We start from the raw sequence: 20095 nt of genomic DNA on the forward strand, positions 1-20095 counted from the left end.
TCTCTTTCAGGAGGTAATAAGATATCATTGTGAGGTGAACGACATGTAGTAACACAAGACCTCAGTCTTACATTACTGTTTTATCACCCGTCAACTCCAGCATCTCTCTCTCTCTCTCTCTCTCTCTCTCTCTCTCATTCTTCATCTGTCATTGTAATTTAATTCAGCCATGCATTTTCTGACATGACTTAATTCAGGTGTTGAGCATGTGAGCCTTAATTACATCTTTATACAACATGTATCCAACATTTTCAATGAGAGTACAAAGAGGCTTAAAGACTTGAAGAGTGAAGTCCGGGGGGCACATTGATTGAGGTTTAACCTGTTGATCAAACAATATGGTTATGGTTATGGTTATTGTATTTAAAAGAAGCTTTTGTCTAATGCGAACTATAGAGCATTAACAATAACAATAGGCCACTTCCCTGTCTCTGTGTTTTTATCATTCTCTTTCAGACTTTCTGTCTTCTCCTTTGTCCCTCTCTCTTTCTGTCTGAGTGTTCCTCTGATTCTCTCTCTTTCGCTCTCTCTATCTACTAGTCTGACTCTCTTTCTCCTTCCCTGTCCTTTAACCTCCGGGTCAGTCTGCCTTCTTTAAATACCCTCCTGTGTCTCTTATCTCTGCCTGTTTTTTTTTCCAGAGACAGATCTCTTTCTTTGCCTCTGAACTACAGCCTCCACCTGTTAATATTTGATAAGTAGGAAGACGTTTTTGTCATTTGGCTGCCATTCTTCCATTCTAATGAACCATTTAAGCACATATCATAGGCCAATCAAAGGCTAACATCATCAGTGCACGACTCAGAGACGCTAGGCTATAAAAAAAAAAACCTACTACAAAATGATAGCGTGTTCTAATATTGGTTAATCAGAGTAACCTTTGGCTTGCTATCATAAATGGCCATCTGTCTCAGTGCTGCAGAGTACTTCAAACATGCACTTAATCTCTGGATATTTATGTTTGCTTGTCATATACAGCAATAATGGAGGTAATGTGATTTTTTTTAATAATATATGAATAAACACATAGGCCTAATATGACAGCACAAAGTAGAGCTCCTATTTCCCATCAATATAGGATTATTACAGTGCATGATGGCAAATGCAGTGTTCCTGAAATGCTCAGTTTTTACAGTGTACAAGGACAAATTTAGTGTTCTTGAAATGCTCGTTATCAAACAAAATCACAGTGAAATTGAGTTGAGCTGGAATTAGCAAAACTGGCAAATGCCAAAGAGGGAATGGGATTATGTAATCATACATTTTCCACAAAAAAACAAAAAAACATTCAGTTCCAATCAGTTGCCCAGAAGCACATTGTAATTAATATATCAAAGCTGTTATTCATGTGACTGCTGTTGTTTCATGCTCCCTGAGTTTAACATTTGACATTGACTCCTGTGTCAGAGGACTGCCAGGGTAAAATGACCTGACAGTTCACCTCATGTGAACCCATAGACTGATGGCCATGAAACAACTTGACATTCATTTTAAATTAACCCCCATGAGTAATATAGCAGGTTTGAATGTGCTGCTTCATGCCCTTCTCGATGGAAGTGTCTTAATGTCAGTTTGAACTGCTGCCTGTCCATGTCAAGGTACCCCCTACAATTTGAATCACAACTGAAATCACAGATTAGTGAAGGGGGGTTGGGGGGACGTTTTTGGAGAGGTGATGCCAGGACTGAGAAAGAGATTTACTGTGGTATGGGGATAATGAAATAAGCTTAGAAATGACTTGTATGGGACACTCAGAATAACCCAGCGGATATTATCAAGAGTATTATTAAATCAGTTTTTTGGACTACTGGATTGAGCCTCATTGCTAGCATGCCAAGTGAGGATGTGATATGTTAATACCTACTGACGTTTAAAATCTGAGGAGCAGATGTCTGGGTGTGCATTTGTGTGAACTTGTGAGTTTGACTGTGTGCGTGTGTGCATGAATGTGTGTGTGAGTGTGTGTGCGTGCGTGTGTGTGTGTGTCTGTGTGGTGTGTGTGTGTGTTTGTCTGTGTGTGTGTGTGTCTTAGTTTACGAGACAGTTGTCTCCACATACATGGCCATTAAGGCATGTTTCAATCTGTAGCCATGTACTGTATTTCTGCATCAGGCATTCATTAAAAAAAGCTGTTTTTGCTTTGCCACACATAATTAGTAGAATACCTGTCCTTTGCATAAATCAACCTCCCCAAGTTCTGACCACAACTCCAGAGGAAGAGGAACAGAGGTGGAGAGAGGGACGTATAGAGTGTCACCTGTGGGAGAGGGAGATAGGGAGAGGAACCCTATACCTCAGCTGCTGATTCGTCTACAGGATAAAACACTCACGCATACATACACACACACCTGGGTGCACTGGCAAGAGGGGAGAGCGAGCGGCCAAAACAACCGGGCAGTTTACACAAACAGAAACCAGAGCGAAAGATAACAGAGTCGGCAGGTAAACGGAAAACGACATCAAGGAGGGCAACGGGAGCAATGGGCAGAGAGTTTAGGATGATGGAAAGGAGACCCGAGCAAAATCAAAGAAAGTCTTCAGATTTTTGAGATTTGATGTCTGTCTGATTTTGGGACCTTCAATGAGCAATAATTCAACCAAGTTTAACTTTCTCTAAAAGAGTTTTAAAAAAGCTAGAGTTTAATAGAGAAGGATAACAGATTTCAGCGGAGGGTAGAAAAGTTTGACAGCAGGACGAAAAAAGGGAGGGGGGTGGAGAGAGGTTAGCTTACAGAGAGGGAGAGGGAGCGTGCGAGAGAGCGTGGCAGGATGTTCATGCTTATTCGCGAAGGGAACGGCGGTGCAGGAGGCAGCGCATCAGGGATAAGCGCTCCGCAGGAGAAATCTGCTAAACAGGTGGGAGTGTCTGGGTGTGTGGCTGCCTGCCTGCGTGCATGTATGTGTTTGTGTTTGTAAAGAGTATGTCAAGAGCATATCAATGAGCTCAGCTACTGAGTGGACAATCACTGCATGGATCTAAACAGGTGGGTATTTTTCTCAAAATAGTTTTTGAGGACTCTCTCTGTGTGTGTGTGTGTGTGTGCTTGCTTGTGTGTACATTTTCCTCTGAGTATTTGGGATTTTTTGCATGTGGCATAAAAGGAGTTCATGAGAGGTAACTTGCTGAAATGAAAACAAACAGGTACTCGTCTGTGTGTGGAAGCATGCGAGAGAGAGAGGGAAGTAGATTAAACAGGTGCTTCATGTTTTAGGTAATTTCATATACCAATGTATACTGTTTTTATTCTTTCATGTTTCTAAATGAGTTTCTGAGGTGTCTGTTAATGTTTGAATATGCATGAATAGCTATTGTATATGTGCCTAAATTCAAATGACATGAGATTAGATCACACATTTGGTAAAAAGTTGCTGTGCAAATGAAAGTGCCAAGGCAGGACATCAACTTAAACTAGTCTAAATTTGTTATAAAGTACTTTTATCATGAGCATTGCAAAATCGGAAATCACATCATAGAATAACTGACCAGAATGAATATATTTCTCTAATCTGTTTATCATGTTTCAAGGTGTATTTCACATAACACATAGAAACTATGGTTGCAGTGATGGATTCTTTATCATAAATGATGTGTAAATAACATTTAACACTAATCATGAAAGTTAATCATGTATTACTTGGATTCTAACAACAGTGACCAGGGGTTCTAACAACAGTGACCAGGAGTGATCAATCCTTGTTACACCAGCCATATTCATACCTAAAATTGAGGCTAGGATTTAGCCTATCAAATTTGATGTTTACAAGAATGTCCTTTGTTTTGCCTGGTTATGTCATCTTGACAAGATTAATTGTCTCTCTCTCTCCTTGCATCTGAGATGATCCAATAATTTTTGTGATGAAGCATCTTGAGAGGGCCTATGTTGTGATTACAGAGCAAGAATAGCTACAGCTATAATTCATAGCCACAGTATGTGAGGCCACCTGACAATGTGAGTCCCACCACTGGTATTTCAGTTAGATGTGAGCAGTAATCATAAATGTTTTTCTACACTTTATACAAATGATTAAAATACTCAGGACACCAGTTTGTAACTACAAAAAGGTTACAATACTCAAAACACCTGAAACAGGTGTTTTTTATTTTAACTATTGGTTGAATCATTTTTGGATCATTTTTTTTTTCCGTTGAGAACTCTGTTGAGAACCCAGCCGTCCTGTCTCTCTCTCTCTTTCTCTCTTGCACTCTCTCTTACTCTCTCTCTCTCACTCTCTCTCGCTGTCTCTCATAGGTTCAAGCCGCCATCAAGAGAAAGGTGGAGAAACAGAGAAGGCGGGAGAGTGAGAGCGCATCAGCCATTGAGGCATTCGTAAGTGGTGCCAGGACGCCAGAGAGAAGACTGAGCCAGTTCTTCCCTGTTGAGAGAGTGAGAGACGAAGAAGAGGAGGAAGAAGAAGTAGAAGACGTAGAAGAAGAAGAGGAAGAAGAGATAATGCAAAACGAGGGAGGACAAGCGGGGGATCAGGGGAAGCCTGACCAATCCGACCTGGTGCCTATTGTGGACTCCGTTTTTGGCCAGGTGAGCGTTTCATTCTAGGAAAGCACAATGTATAATCATAATAGATACGAATTCGCTCATGCTCATCATGTTATCGTGGACAGTTATAACAGTGGTCACCTGTAAAAAATGTGTGCTTTATGTGAATAATGTGTAAATAAGGTGTATTTTAATGGGCCTAAAGTGCAGTTCTCGAACTACATGCACTTTTTCCATGAAGCTTTATAAATTATATCAACAAGGAGCGTATGCTCATCCCTGGATGCTATTGATGTGTAGACCACAGCTTTGCAGGTGCAGATCAGGTTGATAAGGTTAGATACATGGCCCCAAAAACGATGCCTCCCCCAGGGATATTGACAGGGGTAGCTGGAGCCTGTTACATCATCACTAACTTGGCCAAAACTTCATTATGGGCTTGATCCTCCCTTAAGCAGATAAATCCTCTAGGCATCATTTTCATTTCCTAAAGCCTTAATGAAATGTTGTGAGGCGCTCATTATCTAACGCAATGGAAGTTCCTGGAGGTGTTTAACAATTTATACTCTTTGCTTCACACAATAGATCCTTCACACAAAACGCTCCTCCGCATTAAAACACATCTGTCCAAGCCACCTGTGGACTCAGACGAGATGGCATAACTTAATGTCTTGGTTTGACTAACACTATTCAAGAGAATTATAAATACCATGTGAAATGTATCCGTTGTTGTGTCTTTTCACATCAAAGTCTTTCTCTTAGACAAACATTGTAGGGCCTCAATGAGGCAACCTTCTCAGTTTTTCCAACTATTGAGGGAATTAAACTATGTGCCTGCCCTGCCTCAGTCCAGGGAGCTTAGCATCTGTGATACCCTGCATCATTAACCTTTAATCTGTAACTGATATCATGGGTAGACTTGCAAACCAGAGGGAAAGGAAGGTTAGAAAGACTTTTTGAAAAGGAAAAAGGAACTATGAAAGAAGAAAATGTCTAGATGTTTCTATATCAAACCAGAAAAATGTAGAATGGATTAATTAGATTTATTCTATAGATTATTATTAATGGATAAAAATGAAACATACACAAACAAAGTCACATGCATTCATACACCTTTTGACACACATACAGACACATACACACACACATACAGACACATACACACACACATACATACACATACAGACACATACATATACACATACAGACACACACTCATACACATAGGTTACATACAGCTGTGAGAGGTCATATAACATTGAAGACATTGAAGAGAGGCGATGTCAAAGATCAATGCATGGGTTGAAGTTAAAGGCCTCGTGCGACTCATCCCCCTGTGCTAGACATACTCAGATCTCAGTCCCAGATCGGATGTCACTGGGTGTAGCGTTGCCGCGCGAGAGCAGGCTAATCTTACATCAAGCCTGAATCATTAGAGATTAAAAAACTGATAGCTCAACCCACAACGGTTCCCAGCAGAAACCCCATCACGTACACTTATGGTGGATGAGTTCTCCTCCCCATCATTTATTCAGCAGGCTAAACAGGCACGCCAAAGCAAGTGGCTAAAGTGAGCCCATGTTAGAATTAAATGTCAGGTAAACAAATTCTGCAGGCCAGGAAAACATTTTTAAACTTGATCACACGAATAAGCCATTACTGCTTAATTTATGTGATAGAATCCTCATTCCATTCCTTAGAATGAATGTATGCATTTCAATACCATGTTTTAAAATTATGGAGTGAAGGGAGCGTCTGGTACATCAGCAAAAATGTTTGAATGACTTGAGAGACCATCAAATCAACAATGTTGTCCTTTTTATAAAATTACCAGAGGCCATCACCTCAAATGTCAAAATAATGTTACTGTCAGATATGTATGACTCTTCATGTTTTGAACAACATTCACAACAGTCACAGGTTTTTGGTTACAGTAATTGAGGTTACTAATGTAATATTGTGAATAATATAAGTATTGATGCATTAATTTACTGGATCTCTTGACCTTATTCAACCTCAACTTGTTATTGTAAACATGAGGCATAGTAGGATCTTTTTTTTACCTGCTGTGTTGAACTGCTAGAGGATCATTACGTAATAGATGCTTGGGTCTAAAAATGTTGTTTGCCTGCAGAGTGAGTGAGTCGTTCATCTCTCTCATAGTGCCACCTGCTGTCCATCTGTGGCTATCTCTGGCACCTCCTTCCTTCCTTTCTTCCTGCTTTCTCTCTCTATCCTGTCTGGTTGTCTGTGTTTCTAAGTGTATGTTCTTGTCATACTCCATTTTACTAAATATGATGGTTGTTTATATTACAGGCAGTATGGTGAAACTTTACTTAAAGGTTTTTTTTTTTTTTTTTTTTTGGCAGGTTTAAGCAAACGTATCAACACACACACACACACACACACACACACACTGAGTCACCAAACAACCCAAAACAAAAGCAGACTATGTCTGATTACTACTGAGGCAGAGCTGGCAAGGCGAGAGCTTAGATAACAGCTGGTCATCTCTCTGATCCTCAAAATGCATCCCACAATTCCATTTGGTTCCAAGGGTGACCTCTCTGACATATTTTGTTTTTGTTTTGAGCTTAGCTAGGGTGAAAGAAACATAAACACAGATGACCAGGTTACAGAAAATGCATGTATATGTACAGACATATGTAAAACATGTGAAGCTGACAACACACTCAATTTCATTTAAATTCATTTCAATGTCTGTGTTATATCATAGGCCATGTGTGTGTGTGTGTGTGTGTGTGGGTGTGTGTGTGGGTGTGGGTGTGGGTGCGTATGTGCGTGTGTGTGTGTGTGTGTGTGTGAGGGAGAGAGAGAGAGAGTACATTTCTGTCAGTAAGTGTTGGCTTCTCTGTGTGCGTCTGTGTACGTGTGTGGATTACTGTGGATTACAGACATGCTGGGCAGGTTATACGGAATAAACCAGTAGCATAACAGTAGACCTGGACCAAGGTCTACACACACACACACACACTAGTCACTTACGCACATATGCAACTAGTCCCCTCTTACTCTCTTTACTCTCTTTCTCCCTCCTTTACTCTCTCTCTCCCTCCCTCTCTCTCCCTCCCTCTCTGTCTCTCTCCCTCTTTCTATCTCCCTCATCTTCCTTCCCTCCCTTTCTTGGCACTCCCCTCCATGCTTTTCTCTCCCTTCTTTTTACACTTCTGTTTCAATCTCCTTATCTCCCCCTCTCCACCCCCTCCCTCCACCTCTTTAATCTGAGATGTGAGGATTAAAAAAGCCTCTCGTTTTCTCCTTTAATTCTCTCTCCCTCTCTCTTTCCCCAAGCTCTTACCCACAGCTATTTCACCCATCTTGTGAAAGCAGTAATTTCCAATAACCCTCGAGTAACACAACAAGAGAATGAGATAGAGAGAGAGAGAAAGAGAGTGAGAGAGAGAGATTATTCAGTGGGGCAAAAGAAGAGATCGTTGAATAAGTGGAGAGGAGGATGAAGAGTGACTGTGAAAGCTGTTGTGCAGTGAGGCATAGTGTCAGGATAAATACATTTGATATGTCGGAAAATAGGTCACAGGTCTGTAATTAGGGGATTGATTGGTGGCGTGGCGTGGCGGAGTCGGGACATTTTCAGTCAATAGAGGTTTGTATGGTTACTTTGGTCTGTTAGTGGTCAATAGATGAGTGTGTGTGAGCTTCATTAGCGCTGGACTACGAGGTCTTTGCTCAGTTCAGAGGCTAGATCTTGAGGCTGCCAGTGTATTTGATCTTTGAGTTTGGCATAGAACAAAATTAAGACAAATTAAGACAGCGGCAAAGTGCAGGGAGGAGTTACCTCTAGGATTTGTGGCATGGGTAACTGCACAAAACCTTCAATGAAAGACAAAATTCTCAAGAAGGTAAGGAACAATTCATATATATAATATTTATATGGTAAACTGTATGATTCAGTATGTGATTAGGCAGGTGGTATACAACCTGCAAAGGCACACAAAATACTGAACTACTGTATATTTTGGAACTTTATGAATTGGAATTGGAACTTGGTACTGCAGTACGGAATGTACAACTGTTAATGTACATGCGGGCATGTATGCAACTATGCGTGTGTGTTTGACTGTTTGTCATTCTATCTGTGTGTCTTTATGCCTTTTCACATTTATACACATTTATGAATTCTTGGATTTGGCAGCATTGGAGGCATCACACAAGACAAGGCAATACAGTTTCTCCATGTAACAGTCTGTCTGGCCTTGTCTTTGACTTTCATCTTTTGCTGTTAGCAGTGTATGAGAAGGAGCGGTCAGCTTTTTCACTAGTGTTGGTGAGCTGGGTGTGACTGGTTGTTGTGTGTTGATGTGTGTACTGCTGCTCCCGTGCCGAAAGGGGTCGGTGGAAGGGAGCAGGTCCAGCAGTGGGCCACACCCCCAGGGCCAGGAGCCCCTGTGTGCTCTGGTGCAAAACTGCACAATGCTCCACAACATCGTAGGACCAGCATGCATCTTCCTCAGGCAGGGATTCGCCCAGGCCCAGCTCGTATGTAAACAGCCATAGAAACGCCACGTACACTCCCGCAGACAAACACACACACACACACGATCAATCATAGTTTTCAATCTCATACATCTCATAGCTCTCTCGTTCTCTCTCTATCTATCTGTCTATATCTCTCTTTCTCTCTCTCAAACACACACACACACACACAAACAAACAAACACAGAGACACTGTTTGTCCCCTGTCATCATCTCATGTAAAAATGAACAACCATGACATTATCTCATCATCATCACGTCAACCATCACATTGCCATCTATTAGTGGAGTCCCCTGAATAAATGAGTCAGGAAAGGTTCCTGGTCAAGCAAAAGAACTGAATCACTAAGAAATGTATCGGGAGATTTTGGAGACTAAACGCCTCAGGAAAGGACATTTATCACCGCAATCTTCTGCATTCACATGTTTGTCTGTGTGTTTTTAATTCAATGGTCCTTTAAAAGTCATCAGTGCAATCCTCCTAATGCCTGTTGTTTTTCCAGTCATGCTTTGTTGAATGGACATAGGTAAAATGATCTGTTCTGTGTTTGTCATTCTCTTTACTGTGACCATGCTCCTCCTCCTCCAGGGGTCTGTCAATGTGATTGTCAACTAAATGCTGTATATTTGTCAGACTGTTTCAGAATTTGACTCATACGGATCAGTTAAAGTTCCACTCCAGCTTAATAATACTTATAATACTGTTAAAGCTCTGCTACCTTTGGTTATATTAAACCATAAGTCAACAAAGTTTACTAATGAAAGACCTGTTCTGTGATATCACTGGACAATCAGAGGTGGGTCTCAGCATTTGGTGCTCCTGCGCCCTTTATTACAATAGCAAAATACAAATATTTATTTTGAAAATATACAGTGTGAACTGTGTGACCTGTGTTACCACATACTGTGAACGAATACAGTAGAAGAGTATATGGACAAATAGGCAAAGAGACGGCAGAGTGAATTCCTCAGAGGCAAACGGTTTGGAATGAGCATCACTGGGTCATGCCCTTCCACAAGCTTTGCTTGCAATATTCCCAAATCTGGGATTATCTAGTATGTTTATGACTGTGTGTGGAGTACACCGTGGCGTTTGTCATGATGATGATGGTGGTTTGAGATTATGAGATTGGCTGAGCCCACCTTCCGTGCCCCTGCTCCCAAGGCCTCCGTGTTTTATATGAAATTGGAATGAGCTCGCTAGAGTGGAACTTTAACTGAGGGACGGAGAGAAAGAGATCGAGCAAAAGAGATAGATGTGTGTTTTATTAAAAGGAGACAAGGAACGTAGTGTATAGCTAATCCTTTTGCCCTGTCTTTTTTCATTCTCTGAAGGACAGAGACTTACGGCCAGAGGAAATTGAAGGTACAACACAACAGCCCCTCTCTCGCTCTCATTTCCTTTTTGTCCTTGAATCAACAAGCCTCACTGTACTGTCCATGTGTGTGTGTACTGTGTTTAGAACTAAGGGAGGCCTTCACAGAGTTTGATAAGAACAAGACCGGCTTCGTCAACTGTAAGGACCTGGGAGAGTGCATGAGGACCATGGGGTACATGCCCACCGAAATGGAACTCATTGAGCTCAGCCAGCAGATCTGTGAGTGACATCATCTTTATGAGACACAAAACATTGCTCGTTTAACCTGCACTTTGACAGGGCTTGACTTATGTTTGATTGTGCAGCTGGAGGTAAGATCGACTTTGAGGACTTTGTGGAGCTCATGGGGCCTAAGATGCTGGCTGAGACGGCAGATATGATAGGGGTGAAGGAGCTCAGAGATGCCTTTAAAGAGGTGATGCACACACACACACACACACACACACAACTTACAGCTTTAGGCCTGTAGAAGCTTGCATGCATTTGTACAATATATGCTGACCATTGCTCTCACTTCAGTTTGATTCCAATGGTGATGGAATGATCAGCCTGACTGAGCTCAGAGAGGCCATGAAGAAGCTGATGGGCGAAACACTGAGCCCGCGAGACATCGATGATATCCTACGAGACGGCGATCTGAACGGAGACGGACTTGTGGACTTTGAGGGTATGCAGAGCAGGGAAACCCGTAGACACTCATTTAGTATTATACCGCCGCCACGGTGCCTCTCTTTTAGTGCATGACAAAAAGTGTGTTTATGACTCCCCTCTTTCTGATTTCAGAATTTGTCCGGATGATGTCTCGTTGACTGTATCAGTCTATATCAAGATTAATATATTCTTTATAACCATCGCTGATGGAACATGTCTTAATCACTGGACAGAGAAGTATCTCTCCTGGTTCTTTGGTGTCAGCATCAGCAATAAACCAAGCTTTAACTCCGGAAGAAATGGAGGGAATGTGACGATGTGTCGGACTGTTATGTCATCCTTGATAAGTGTTTGGCATACTGTAAATAAAGAATGCTGCTTGTAATTTATATCCCGTTGCCATGTGATCAGTCAATTAGATTAATACTGAAAGAATATTCAGCAACACTAAGCTGTATCAGTGCTACTAAAAACCATGCTGTAAAACTGACTTCTCAACCTTTTCATTTGCACAGACATCTCAGACCAGGTCACCTTCATTTGATTATGCCAAATCCAGTTACGTGACATTTAATTCCATTTGATTTATTCAATCATGAACTGTTGTACTATTATTAGAAATGTCCACATGAGACATTGTATTTGACCTTTTCTTCAGGTTTCTCCGTAACACTTGTATCTATAATGACATGAACAGGTAAAGACAACAACCCTAGAAGATTCACTATGCTTGGGCAAAAAGGACATCACATTTATAAATGTTTAACAAAAGTATGTTTTCACAGAGACTAATTCTTGAGTAATCAAATTTCAGAAAAGGAGGGAGTCAAGTTATCGGTCTGGTGAGACATGTTATTCTTTAAAGACATAGTTCAGATGTGTAGCCTACTTATACTCAACTTATTTCGGGTGGCATGCTGCTATGTGTTAGTACATCTTTGACCAGCAGGTGGCAGTCACACCATTTAATAAAGACTCTTTAAATAAAAATAAAAAAAGTTAAAAATAAAAAGTCAACAATAAGGAACCGGTGAATGACTATTCAGTAGGCTATAATCTATTCCAAATATATTATTAACAATATATTCTACTATACTATAAGACACAGGGACTTATACTGTATGTCCAGTAGAAGAAAATATGTGTTCAACAGACTAATAGTAGGCTATAGCTATGGCCTACTCTTTGGGCAACACATCCAGAGCAAATAAAGACTGGGATGAATGCAACTGACACAGGATCTTACCATACTGCTTACATGAGTTGTCAATCCTTTTATTTATGGTGAATGTGGACATGTCAGCCAATGCGGTCCTCTGATGAGTGTTTCCTTTGTCGGCCTTCCATCAACCATCCATTTAAAGGGAAGAAATCACATTGAGGTATGTCTTTTTCAGGTGAACCCTAGTCAAGAAGGCAGCATACAAAACACAAAAGACTTACACAAAATCAAAACAATCAAAATCAAACTAAAAACTGCACTAGACAGAGTAAGCTTGATTTATAAATGACTTAAGGATCAATTAAAGAGATGAAGAGCTCCAGGTTCAAGTGTTTCTGTAGCTCATTCCATGCAGCTGGAGCACTCCTCGGCCTGCAAGGATCAAACAGTGTGTCTTCCCACATAAAGGGAAGACCAACAGTTATTTCTGCAACTGGCACGACTTATACATCTCAGTGCAGAATGATACACAAAATCACATTACTGAACTGTCTTTGGGGCATGTTTATATCAGATAAACATCCCCATAATCTAATAGGCAAAATGTAGACTCAATTAGCTTTGTTGTGCTTGCTATAATAAAACAGAAACTATTCCTAAAATAAAAACACTTTCACTTTTGTTATTTTGAGTAGTCGTACGATGTGCAGTTTAAAAGATAGGTCGTCCTCCAAAATCAGATCCAACGGGGCTTATCTGTATTAGACCATAGACTGTTTAAAATAGGATTAAACCAGTTCTTGATTAAACCTGTTCTATTTGTCTAAACTAAGTTAAAGGTTTTGGTCTTTTTCTTCAGGTTCGTACCAGGTTAGTACAGGTCCATATCAAATGTATTGCATTGCATGATGAAGAATTTAAGCATGTTAGATAAGCATTTAGGCATTTACAAAATAACAAATTTGAGTGCACAATGTTCTCCGGGAACCAATCACGTCGGAGATCTGAACACGCGAGAACATCAGTCGCTGTGCCCTGCACTTTTATCTTCTCGCGATAGTTATGAGACTGGTGCTGAATTCAAATTGAACCTTCAACTTTTTGATTGCCTTCCGAGCGAATCGCCAAAAGCAGCAGCTGACAATAAACCACCACATTGCTGCTGAAAGTGTAAGTAACCTTTATTGTATAATGGCAAAAACATACAGTTTTATGAAAAATCGTATGGCTAGATTTTGACTAAGTTATGGACGTTAGCGAGAGAACTTAATGGGCTCTTGTCCAGCTGTAAGTAACGTTACTAATATTGACGTTAACGTTAACGTTTGCTAACTTGACTAGAAAAGGCTAATATTAACCTCACTTTGTCTAAAACAAACTATTTAAAACATTTTGTCGTTGCTACTGAGAGCTCCATTTCCCAACCTATTTTACTTATGTAGCACAACAGGTTGTGTCCGCGCGATGCCTACCTACCTCTTCTATTCCCACATGAGGTGGCATGAACGGTGATGTTTTCACTGGGGAAAATGTTTTAGGTTGTATTTATAACTTCAATGATATGCTTATAAGAGTGAGGTTGGTTGCATAATTTCATGTGAGGTGATGTCACACCATTACCTCACTGGCGACCTTTATCAATATTATCCTTTTGCCATGATACTGTTATTCTTTCAAGGCTCTCCTCAAAGATGGCATGCAGCTCAGATGTGCAGCGGCTTCAGCGGAAGCTGAACGAGAAGGAGGAGGAAGTGCAGAAGGCTGCCCAGTATGGCCTTCAGCTCCTGGATGACCAACTCAATTTGCAGAGCAAGTTGGAGGACCAGCGGGTAGAAATGACCAATGCTATGGAGGTGACGTTTCGTTGAAAACATATCAACTGCTTTTGCAGAGAGTTGCTATAAATAAGAAAAAATGCTGAAGTGTTATGAATGTCAATTATGCTGTAGGAATCTGATTGTAGCTCATACCAAGGAGAGAGGCTAACTGTTTCTTTTCACCATTCTTTAATCCAGACTCTGGAGCAGGAGAAATATTCCCTCCAGCGGGAGGTGGAGCTGAAGGCACGCATGCTGGCCAGTCTCCAGTCCGAGTTTGATGAGGTCAAGAAACAGCATAGGCACCTCCTGGAGCAGCAAGAATCTCAGCTTGAAAGGAGCCATGCCCATGAACTCAGTGACTACAAGAACAAGGTCCGAATCCTCCACCCAGTTTTCTTTTTTGCAGACAGTTCCTAATGCAGTATGACATATTTCAATGATCCTCTGTGCAGAGTGAGAGGCTATCCTACTCATAGATTGCATTGTGTACATATTACTGTTTACAGAAATTAGGAATGTAACGATACGTTCAACTGACGATTCAGTGCGACTCATGATTTTCAAGTCACGATAAGATTTATCACAACAGAATAAGCTGCAGACAAATTATGACTAAAAAAATGTCCGTTATGGCACTGTATTGCGCATACACTGACCAATGCATCAGCCATTAAGAACGCCCTAATGGCTTTCCTTTAGATGGAGCGCATGATAGTGGAGCGGGACGAGGCACAGCTGGCAGAGAAGCAGCTGCGACACAAGCTGGAGGTGCAGGCCGAGGCCCTGAGCAACAAGACCGAGGAGCTGCGCGCCCTGACCGAGCGAGCCCACGAGACCATGTCCTCTGAGATCTTGGAGCTGCAGGTCCAGAGGATGGACATGGAGGCTGCCATGGTGAGGACCTGAGAAAAATGCTCTAAAGGTTTGCCAACCTGAGGATGGACATGTGTTTTTGAATATGTTTAGTCACTATAGTTTGATCATGTTGGCTCATATGGCCTGATTCTTCATACTCATGTCCCCTCTTCTGTGACCTCAGATGAGCAAACTCGGCACACTCAGATTCTAGAGAGCTAGAGATTCTAGTTCGTCCAGATGTTTAATGAATCTTGAAGGTAGTCTTGCCAACTTTTTAGAAGTGTTCACTGTTAATTTTTAACTATTGTATTGATTTGTTTTGTAAGTCGCTTTGGACAAAAGTGTGTGCTAAATTCCATAACCGTAACCATAAGTAAGCAGTGAGGTCAATGCAGGCCCCTATCTGTATGTAAACTGTGTGCTTTATGCTTCGCAGGCTGACTTGAAGATGGAGCTCCAGGAGTGCCAGTACAAAGAGCAGCAGCTGCAGCTGGCGAACACCAGTCTGCAGCGGCAGGTGGAGCAGCTGACGGAGGAGAAGGAGGAACGCCAGAAGGAAGCTGTCTCTTGCTACAACGCTCTGGAGGTACACGGCACAGAATGACGATTGCTGATTTAAGTATTTTAATTCTGATCATTCTGAAGTGTGCTCACCACAGTATTTGTTCATAAAACTCATTGTCGGTGTGTAGAAAGCACGTGAAATCAATCAGGAGCTACAGATCCAGCTGGACCAGCTGCTTCAAAAGGAACAGGATCCAAATAGCAGAGGAAACTCTCTCTTTGCTGAGGTAGAGCTTAACTGAGGATGTCTTTTTTTCTTTCTTCTTCTTCTTCTTCTTCTTCTTCTTCTTCTTTGCTGAGCCTTCATGTTGCTTGGTGTGCATTGGTGATTGTGGTCATGAGTGTGCTATTGGCCATCCCTCAGGTGGAGGACAAGCGAGCGGAGATGGAGAAGCAGTTGATCAGCGTGAAGGTTCAGTACAAGTCCCTGCAGCAGCAGCATGCTTTCTCTAAGCAGCAGATGCATCGCATGAAGGTACACTTCACAAAGTGCTGTAGCTTTGCTGTGTGGTCCTCTCTGTGTACACTGAAATGGTCTGTGGTGGAGTGTCTGCCCAGGAATAGCAATTTTGTGACCATCCACAGCTGAAAAATGTCATTGCTGTGCCATGATCTGTTTCGACTCACTTTACTAAGGAAGGTTTCCCCATTGTTGATGCGCCACAGGTGCAGATTGCTGCCCTGATGCAGCTTCAGGGGTCGGGGGCAGACCCTGAGCAGCTTGAGCGCATGCAGTCCATGCTGTCGCAGAAGAACAAAGAGATCGAAGCACTCATGACCAAAGTGCGGCAGCTGGAATCTGATCAGGTTAGACTGCTTTTGGCTGACAGCTGTCTCTTGATTCCTGAATGTGAAGTGCCCCTGTGCGAATGACGATTCGATATACCCCTTCATGTTCAGCAGCAGAGTAGTTACTTTCAGTTAAGACAGTGCTTGACACAATAAAGCAGATTAGTAATACGAATGTAATAGAACAGCCTAGAAACTACACTGTTGTCACTAAAGTTTGCATGACATTTAAACAGACAGAAGGTGTTGGTAGATGGTATACAATAAAAGATCTGTTTGTTGAAAGACTTCACATTTTAGCAGTTAGTGATGGCCAGCTAGGCTATTCTTTCCTTATAGGTGTCAACAGTTATTGTATAGGTGGACAGGGTGGAGGTAGCAAACATTCCCAGACAGACGTGACTCCTGGCTCCTTACTGAAGTGTGTGTCTTGTCTGGTGTTTTTTTTTTTTTTAACAGATTAGTCTGAAGGCTATGTGCCCATCTGGCCCACCTGCAGACGGTGAAACGCATGACGACACCTACTACACAGATCTTCTTCAGATGAAACTATCCAATTCTGTGTGAGTTACGAATGTCACCCAATTTCCATACATTTATCCAACTTAAATGGGTCAAGTGTCAAGTTAAATGTACCTGCCATTTGCTTGTTGTATAATCTGACATTATAATTGACAATAGAGATGCTGAAATTGTACTTGTACTTTCACATTATTGTACTTTAACTGTAACTTTATTGTATCTTTAGTCACTTTGGATAAAAGCCTCAGCTAAAAGACTAAATGTAAACAATGTTAATGTAAATAGAATGTGTTTATTGTTGTAGTAAGGATTCTGATCAGCTGAAAAAAGAGCTGTCCCTGGAGAGGATGAAGTCTCTGTCGGAGAGCCAGAGGGTGCTAGAGATGGAGAGAAAATTGTTCGCCACACAGCAGGCCCTCAAACAGAGCCAGGGGGACAACATCAGGCTGCAGGTCAAAGTGGAAGAACTGCGTCTCAAATACGAGCCAAGTGGTAACTTGCTTGCTTTGATAACATTCATTTTTGTTTGAGCTTGACCTCAGGAGGTCACTGCTAGCACACTGCTGTTTAGAAAAGCATATGCACAGCCGGAACTTTATATAACATTCTGCAAGTATTGTTTACCACAGCGTTTTTCGCCTGGTAACACGTCTGCTTATGTGCTTTACTACACCACAATTTGTAACTGAAGCACTTCCTGCTGTGGTGTTAAACTGTGGGGAACAAAACAGTCTCATGGTTGTGAAAAAAGAACTGATGAACTCTGAATAGCAGCGTGTGAAAAGGTTACACAAATAGCAATCACTTTATGAATATCTCTCCCTCTCCATGATGTGCATAATACATTCATTAATGTTGCAAAGGTGACTGGGTTTTGCTGTCATGTGGCAGAGTCATATGTTTGTTTCTTTGCCAGTGTTGTTATAGATGGAATAATGAAACCACACTCAGAGACTGCTGCTGAAATAGTGTTGTAGTAAGATAATCCAAAACACTGCCTTAGGTGGACAGACACTGAGAGACAAACATTTTGGACTTGGACAGCCCGTCTTCAGTGTTTTTAAGTTAGAAACTAAAGCATGGGAACGCTGAAGATGAGCTAAGTCCGAAACATTTTTATCTCTGTCAAGGCGTCCATTCTAACGCCTCGTACACTGTTTTGGCTTATTTTAATATAACACTGTTTGAGCATCAGCCAACACAAATACGAATACACAAGCTGTAAAAAAAAAGGAGCAGACACTAACCTCAAATGAACCCTTCTCAGTTTTATTGAAACATTTTATTTGGTATTGTAATTGTTAGTATAGTATACAGGATAGTATACACACCAATTTTGCCTCTAAGTCTATTTAACAAATTGCTAAAGCGGCATGACTTGGAACTAATGGAAGATCTGTGTGTATTCAGAGGTGGGTAAAGGCCGCGTCCAGAAGCGCAGGCGAGAGAAGCTTCCAGTCGATCTCCACGCTGAAGGCCCTGTGCCGAGCCAAGACGCCCCCCCTGCCATGGAGACCGAGCTGGCCAGCCGCCCAGAGGCTGACCCCTCTAAGCCAGAGCCAGCACCAGGGCCCCCCCAGTGTCCTCTGCAGCCTGCCAATGCCCCGCTCCTAAACCCCACGCAGCCCCGGGACAGCAAGTGTGTGCGCATCTCCGACGAGCCGCCAGTTACCATCCCAAAACCGCCCAGGTCAGTGCCCCTCTCCTCCTCTTCATCAAACTCTTCCTCCTCCTCCTCCAGCCAGGCTCTCTGCCAGCCGATGTCTTTCCTGTCACGGTGTGTCCACTTCGCCCTCTTTGTCTTCTTCCTCTTCCTGGGATTTGTGAGGACCCTCGCTCCGCGTCCTTCACTGCCCTCCCTGCCCCTGCCTTTCAAGGGCCCTGCTGTTGTAGGGAAGAATACTTGCTAGTTGTCCCGCTGAGCCCCTGCAAAGACTGCTGCCAGGACAGGGGTTTGAGTGACTGAACCATTGGCCCATCTTTAAATGGGAATCTGAAGATCAGGTGGTAAACTGAAATATAATCCAGAGTTCACTAACAGCGCATGTTTTAACATTTGGAATGTTGCCGTCTTTCTTCCCCCTCAGTTGTTTGTACAATGTATTTGTATCTACATTTGGTGTAGAATTGTTTCTTTTAGCACAAAGGTACAATGTATAATATTGTACACAGTGCATGTTACTGATCTAAAAGCTGTTACTTATACTCTAAAGTAAACCCATTAATGTGAACTACCTTTTGAGTCTATTTGGAAAAGTAGTACACATAAAGGCATATGTGTATTACTTAATTAATACTACTTAGTACCATGAAAGATCATATTACTCTCTGAAAAGGCATAATCAGTTTTTCATCCTTATGTCCATATACATTTTGCTTGTATGTGCACCTGTGTAATTTGCATCTGTTGGGGTGGTGGTTTAAAGGGGCCTGCAACAGTGACCCTTTGAGGCATCAGTCTGTTGGAGAAAGGACTTTGGTTATTGCCTCAACACAAATTAGGTGGTTTTTCTGTAGGTCCCCATCAGAAGAGAGCAGTGTGACAGAAGAGATGGACACCAGGCAGGGAGAGGGGGAGAACTGGCATGGCGAGAGGAAAAAGAAATCAAAGTATCCCACCCCCATCCATGCTGTCCCACATAATACAATGCAAAACCAATGTGCCCAGCAGTAGTTCTGAACTATAACTGATATTGGCTTTTTTACTTATTAGATATAATAAATTAATAAAACAACTACAAAATTGTTGTGCTTCATGTGTTATTTCAGAAAATTCAGTTTGTGGATCACAATCACAAACGGCTGTCTTTCAGTACTGATGCAATGGGACAACCACATTGCCAAGCGAAAGGCTGCATGCAAGGAAATTAGTAATTCATTGTGTTTGCTGATTATTGCTGCAAAATGACACGATAGAACACGAACACGATGGTCAGATCCAGAGAATGTCTAATAAGGGGAGAACTGCCACTCGGAAAACGTCCTTTTTCTGAACTGGTTGCAGTTCCTCCTGTGGTTCCACATGAGGGCGCTCGTCCACGAGTGCAGAATGCATGGAGGTCTATGGAGCTGTACCCCTCAAAATCCACTTTTCTCGGGTTATAATTTTGAATATTGTATTCGAAAGGGGAGGTAAAGAAAATACACTTGGTTGAGTATTATATTTTTTAAAGTCACTTAATTGTTCTAAAAAGCCTTTCAAACGTGTCAATGACGTCATTCATTAGCACAATGCTAGCGTGTAATGGGCAACAACGACCCAACCTGTAAGAAATCAAAAGGACATAAGTATTCGTTCATTTAACTTTTGACCTATTACCCATGTTGAAGTTATACAAA

At 41.8% G+C, this 20095-nt stretch overlaps 2 protein-coding genes across 7 annotated transcripts; both read left to right on the forward strand.

Moving 5' to 3' along the window:
• Nucleotides 1-2754: 2754 nt before the first annotated feature.
• Nucleotides 2755-11414, forward strand: cabp2b (calcium binding protein 2b). Of its 6 annotated transcripts, none has more exons than XM_048231544.1 (7): nucleotides 2755-2856; nucleotides 4251-4538; nucleotides 10347-10377; nucleotides 10475-10609; nucleotides 10696-10805; nucleotides 10910-11057; nucleotides 11174-11414. In XM_048231544.1, exons 1-7 carry the CDS (start codon nucleotides 2770-2772, stop codon nucleotides 11197-11199), a joined length of 825 nt encoding a protein of 274 aa, XP_048087501.1. In that variant the 5' UTR covers nucleotides 2755-2769; the 3' UTR covers nucleotides 11200-11414. The 6 variants fall into 6 exon arrangements, with proteins under 6 accessions (XP_048087501.1, XP_048087504.1, XP_048087502.1 ...); XM_048231547.1 differs by lacking the exon at nucleotides 2755-2856 and adding an exon at nucleotides 2919-2984; XM_048231545.1 differs by lacking the exons at nucleotides 2755-2856; nucleotides 4251-4538 and adding exons at nucleotides 7811-8377; nucleotides 8865-9014.
• Nucleotides 11415-13288: 1874 nt separating this feature from the next.
• spdl1 (spindle apparatus coiled-coil protein 1) lies at nucleotides 13289-19669 on the forward strand. The gene is made up of 12 exons (XM_048231684.1): nucleotides 13289-13373; nucleotides 13882-14056; nucleotides 14219-14395; nucleotides 14723-14917; nucleotides 15318-15467; nucleotides 15574-15672; nucleotides 15810-15920; nucleotides 16112-16252; nucleotides 16694-16797; nucleotides 17061-17248; nucleotides 18167-18446; nucleotides 19274-19669. Exons 2-12 carry the CDS (start codon nucleotides 13895-13897, stop codon nucleotides 19428-19430), a joined length of 1764 nt encoding a protein of 587 aa, XP_048087641.1. The 5' UTR covers nucleotides 13289-13373; nucleotides 13882-13894; the 3' UTR covers nucleotides 19431-19669.
• The last annotated feature ends 426 nt before the right edge of the window (nucleotides 19670-20095 follow it).

The sequence above is a fragment of the Alosa alosa genome, chromosome 21 (assembly GCF_017589495.1).
Source record: "Alosa alosa isolate M-15738 ecotype Scorff River chromosome 21, AALO_Geno_1.1, whole genome shotgun sequence".
NCBI classification, from domain to species: Eukaryota; Metazoa; Chordata; class Actinopteri; order Clupeiformes; family Clupeidae; genus Alosa; species Alosa alosa.

What these genes read in the sequence shown, in the direction of transcription:
- cabp2b (XM_048231544.1), top strand. Translation starts at nt 2,770, where the DNA reads ATGTTCATGCTTATTCGCGAAGGGAACGGCGGTGCAGGAGGCAGCGCA. An exon ending in AGGAGAAATCTGCTAAACAG is followed by an intron (nt 2,857 to 4,250) that starts GTGGGAGTGTCT and finishes TGTCTCTCATAG; the next exon opens with GTTCAAGCCGCCATCAAGAG. An exon ending in TCAGAGATGCCTTTAAAGAG is followed by an intron (nt 10,806 to 10,909) that starts GTGATGCACACA and finishes CTCTCACTTCAG; the next exon opens with TTTGATTCCAATGGTGATGG.
- spdl1 (XM_048231684.1), top strand. Translation starts at nt 13,895, where the DNA reads ATGGCATGCAGCTCAGATGTGCAGCGGCTTCAGCGGAAGCTGAACGAG. An exon ending in AAATGACCAATGCTATGGAG is followed by an intron (nt 14,057 to 14,218) that starts GTGACGTTTCGT and finishes TCTTTAATCCAG; the next exon opens with ACTCTGGAGCAGGAGAAATA. An exon ending in TCAGTGACTACAAGAACAAG is followed by an intron (nt 14,396 to 14,722) that starts GTCCGAATCCTC and finishes GCTTTCCTTTAG; the next exon opens with ATGGAGCGCATGATAGTGGA.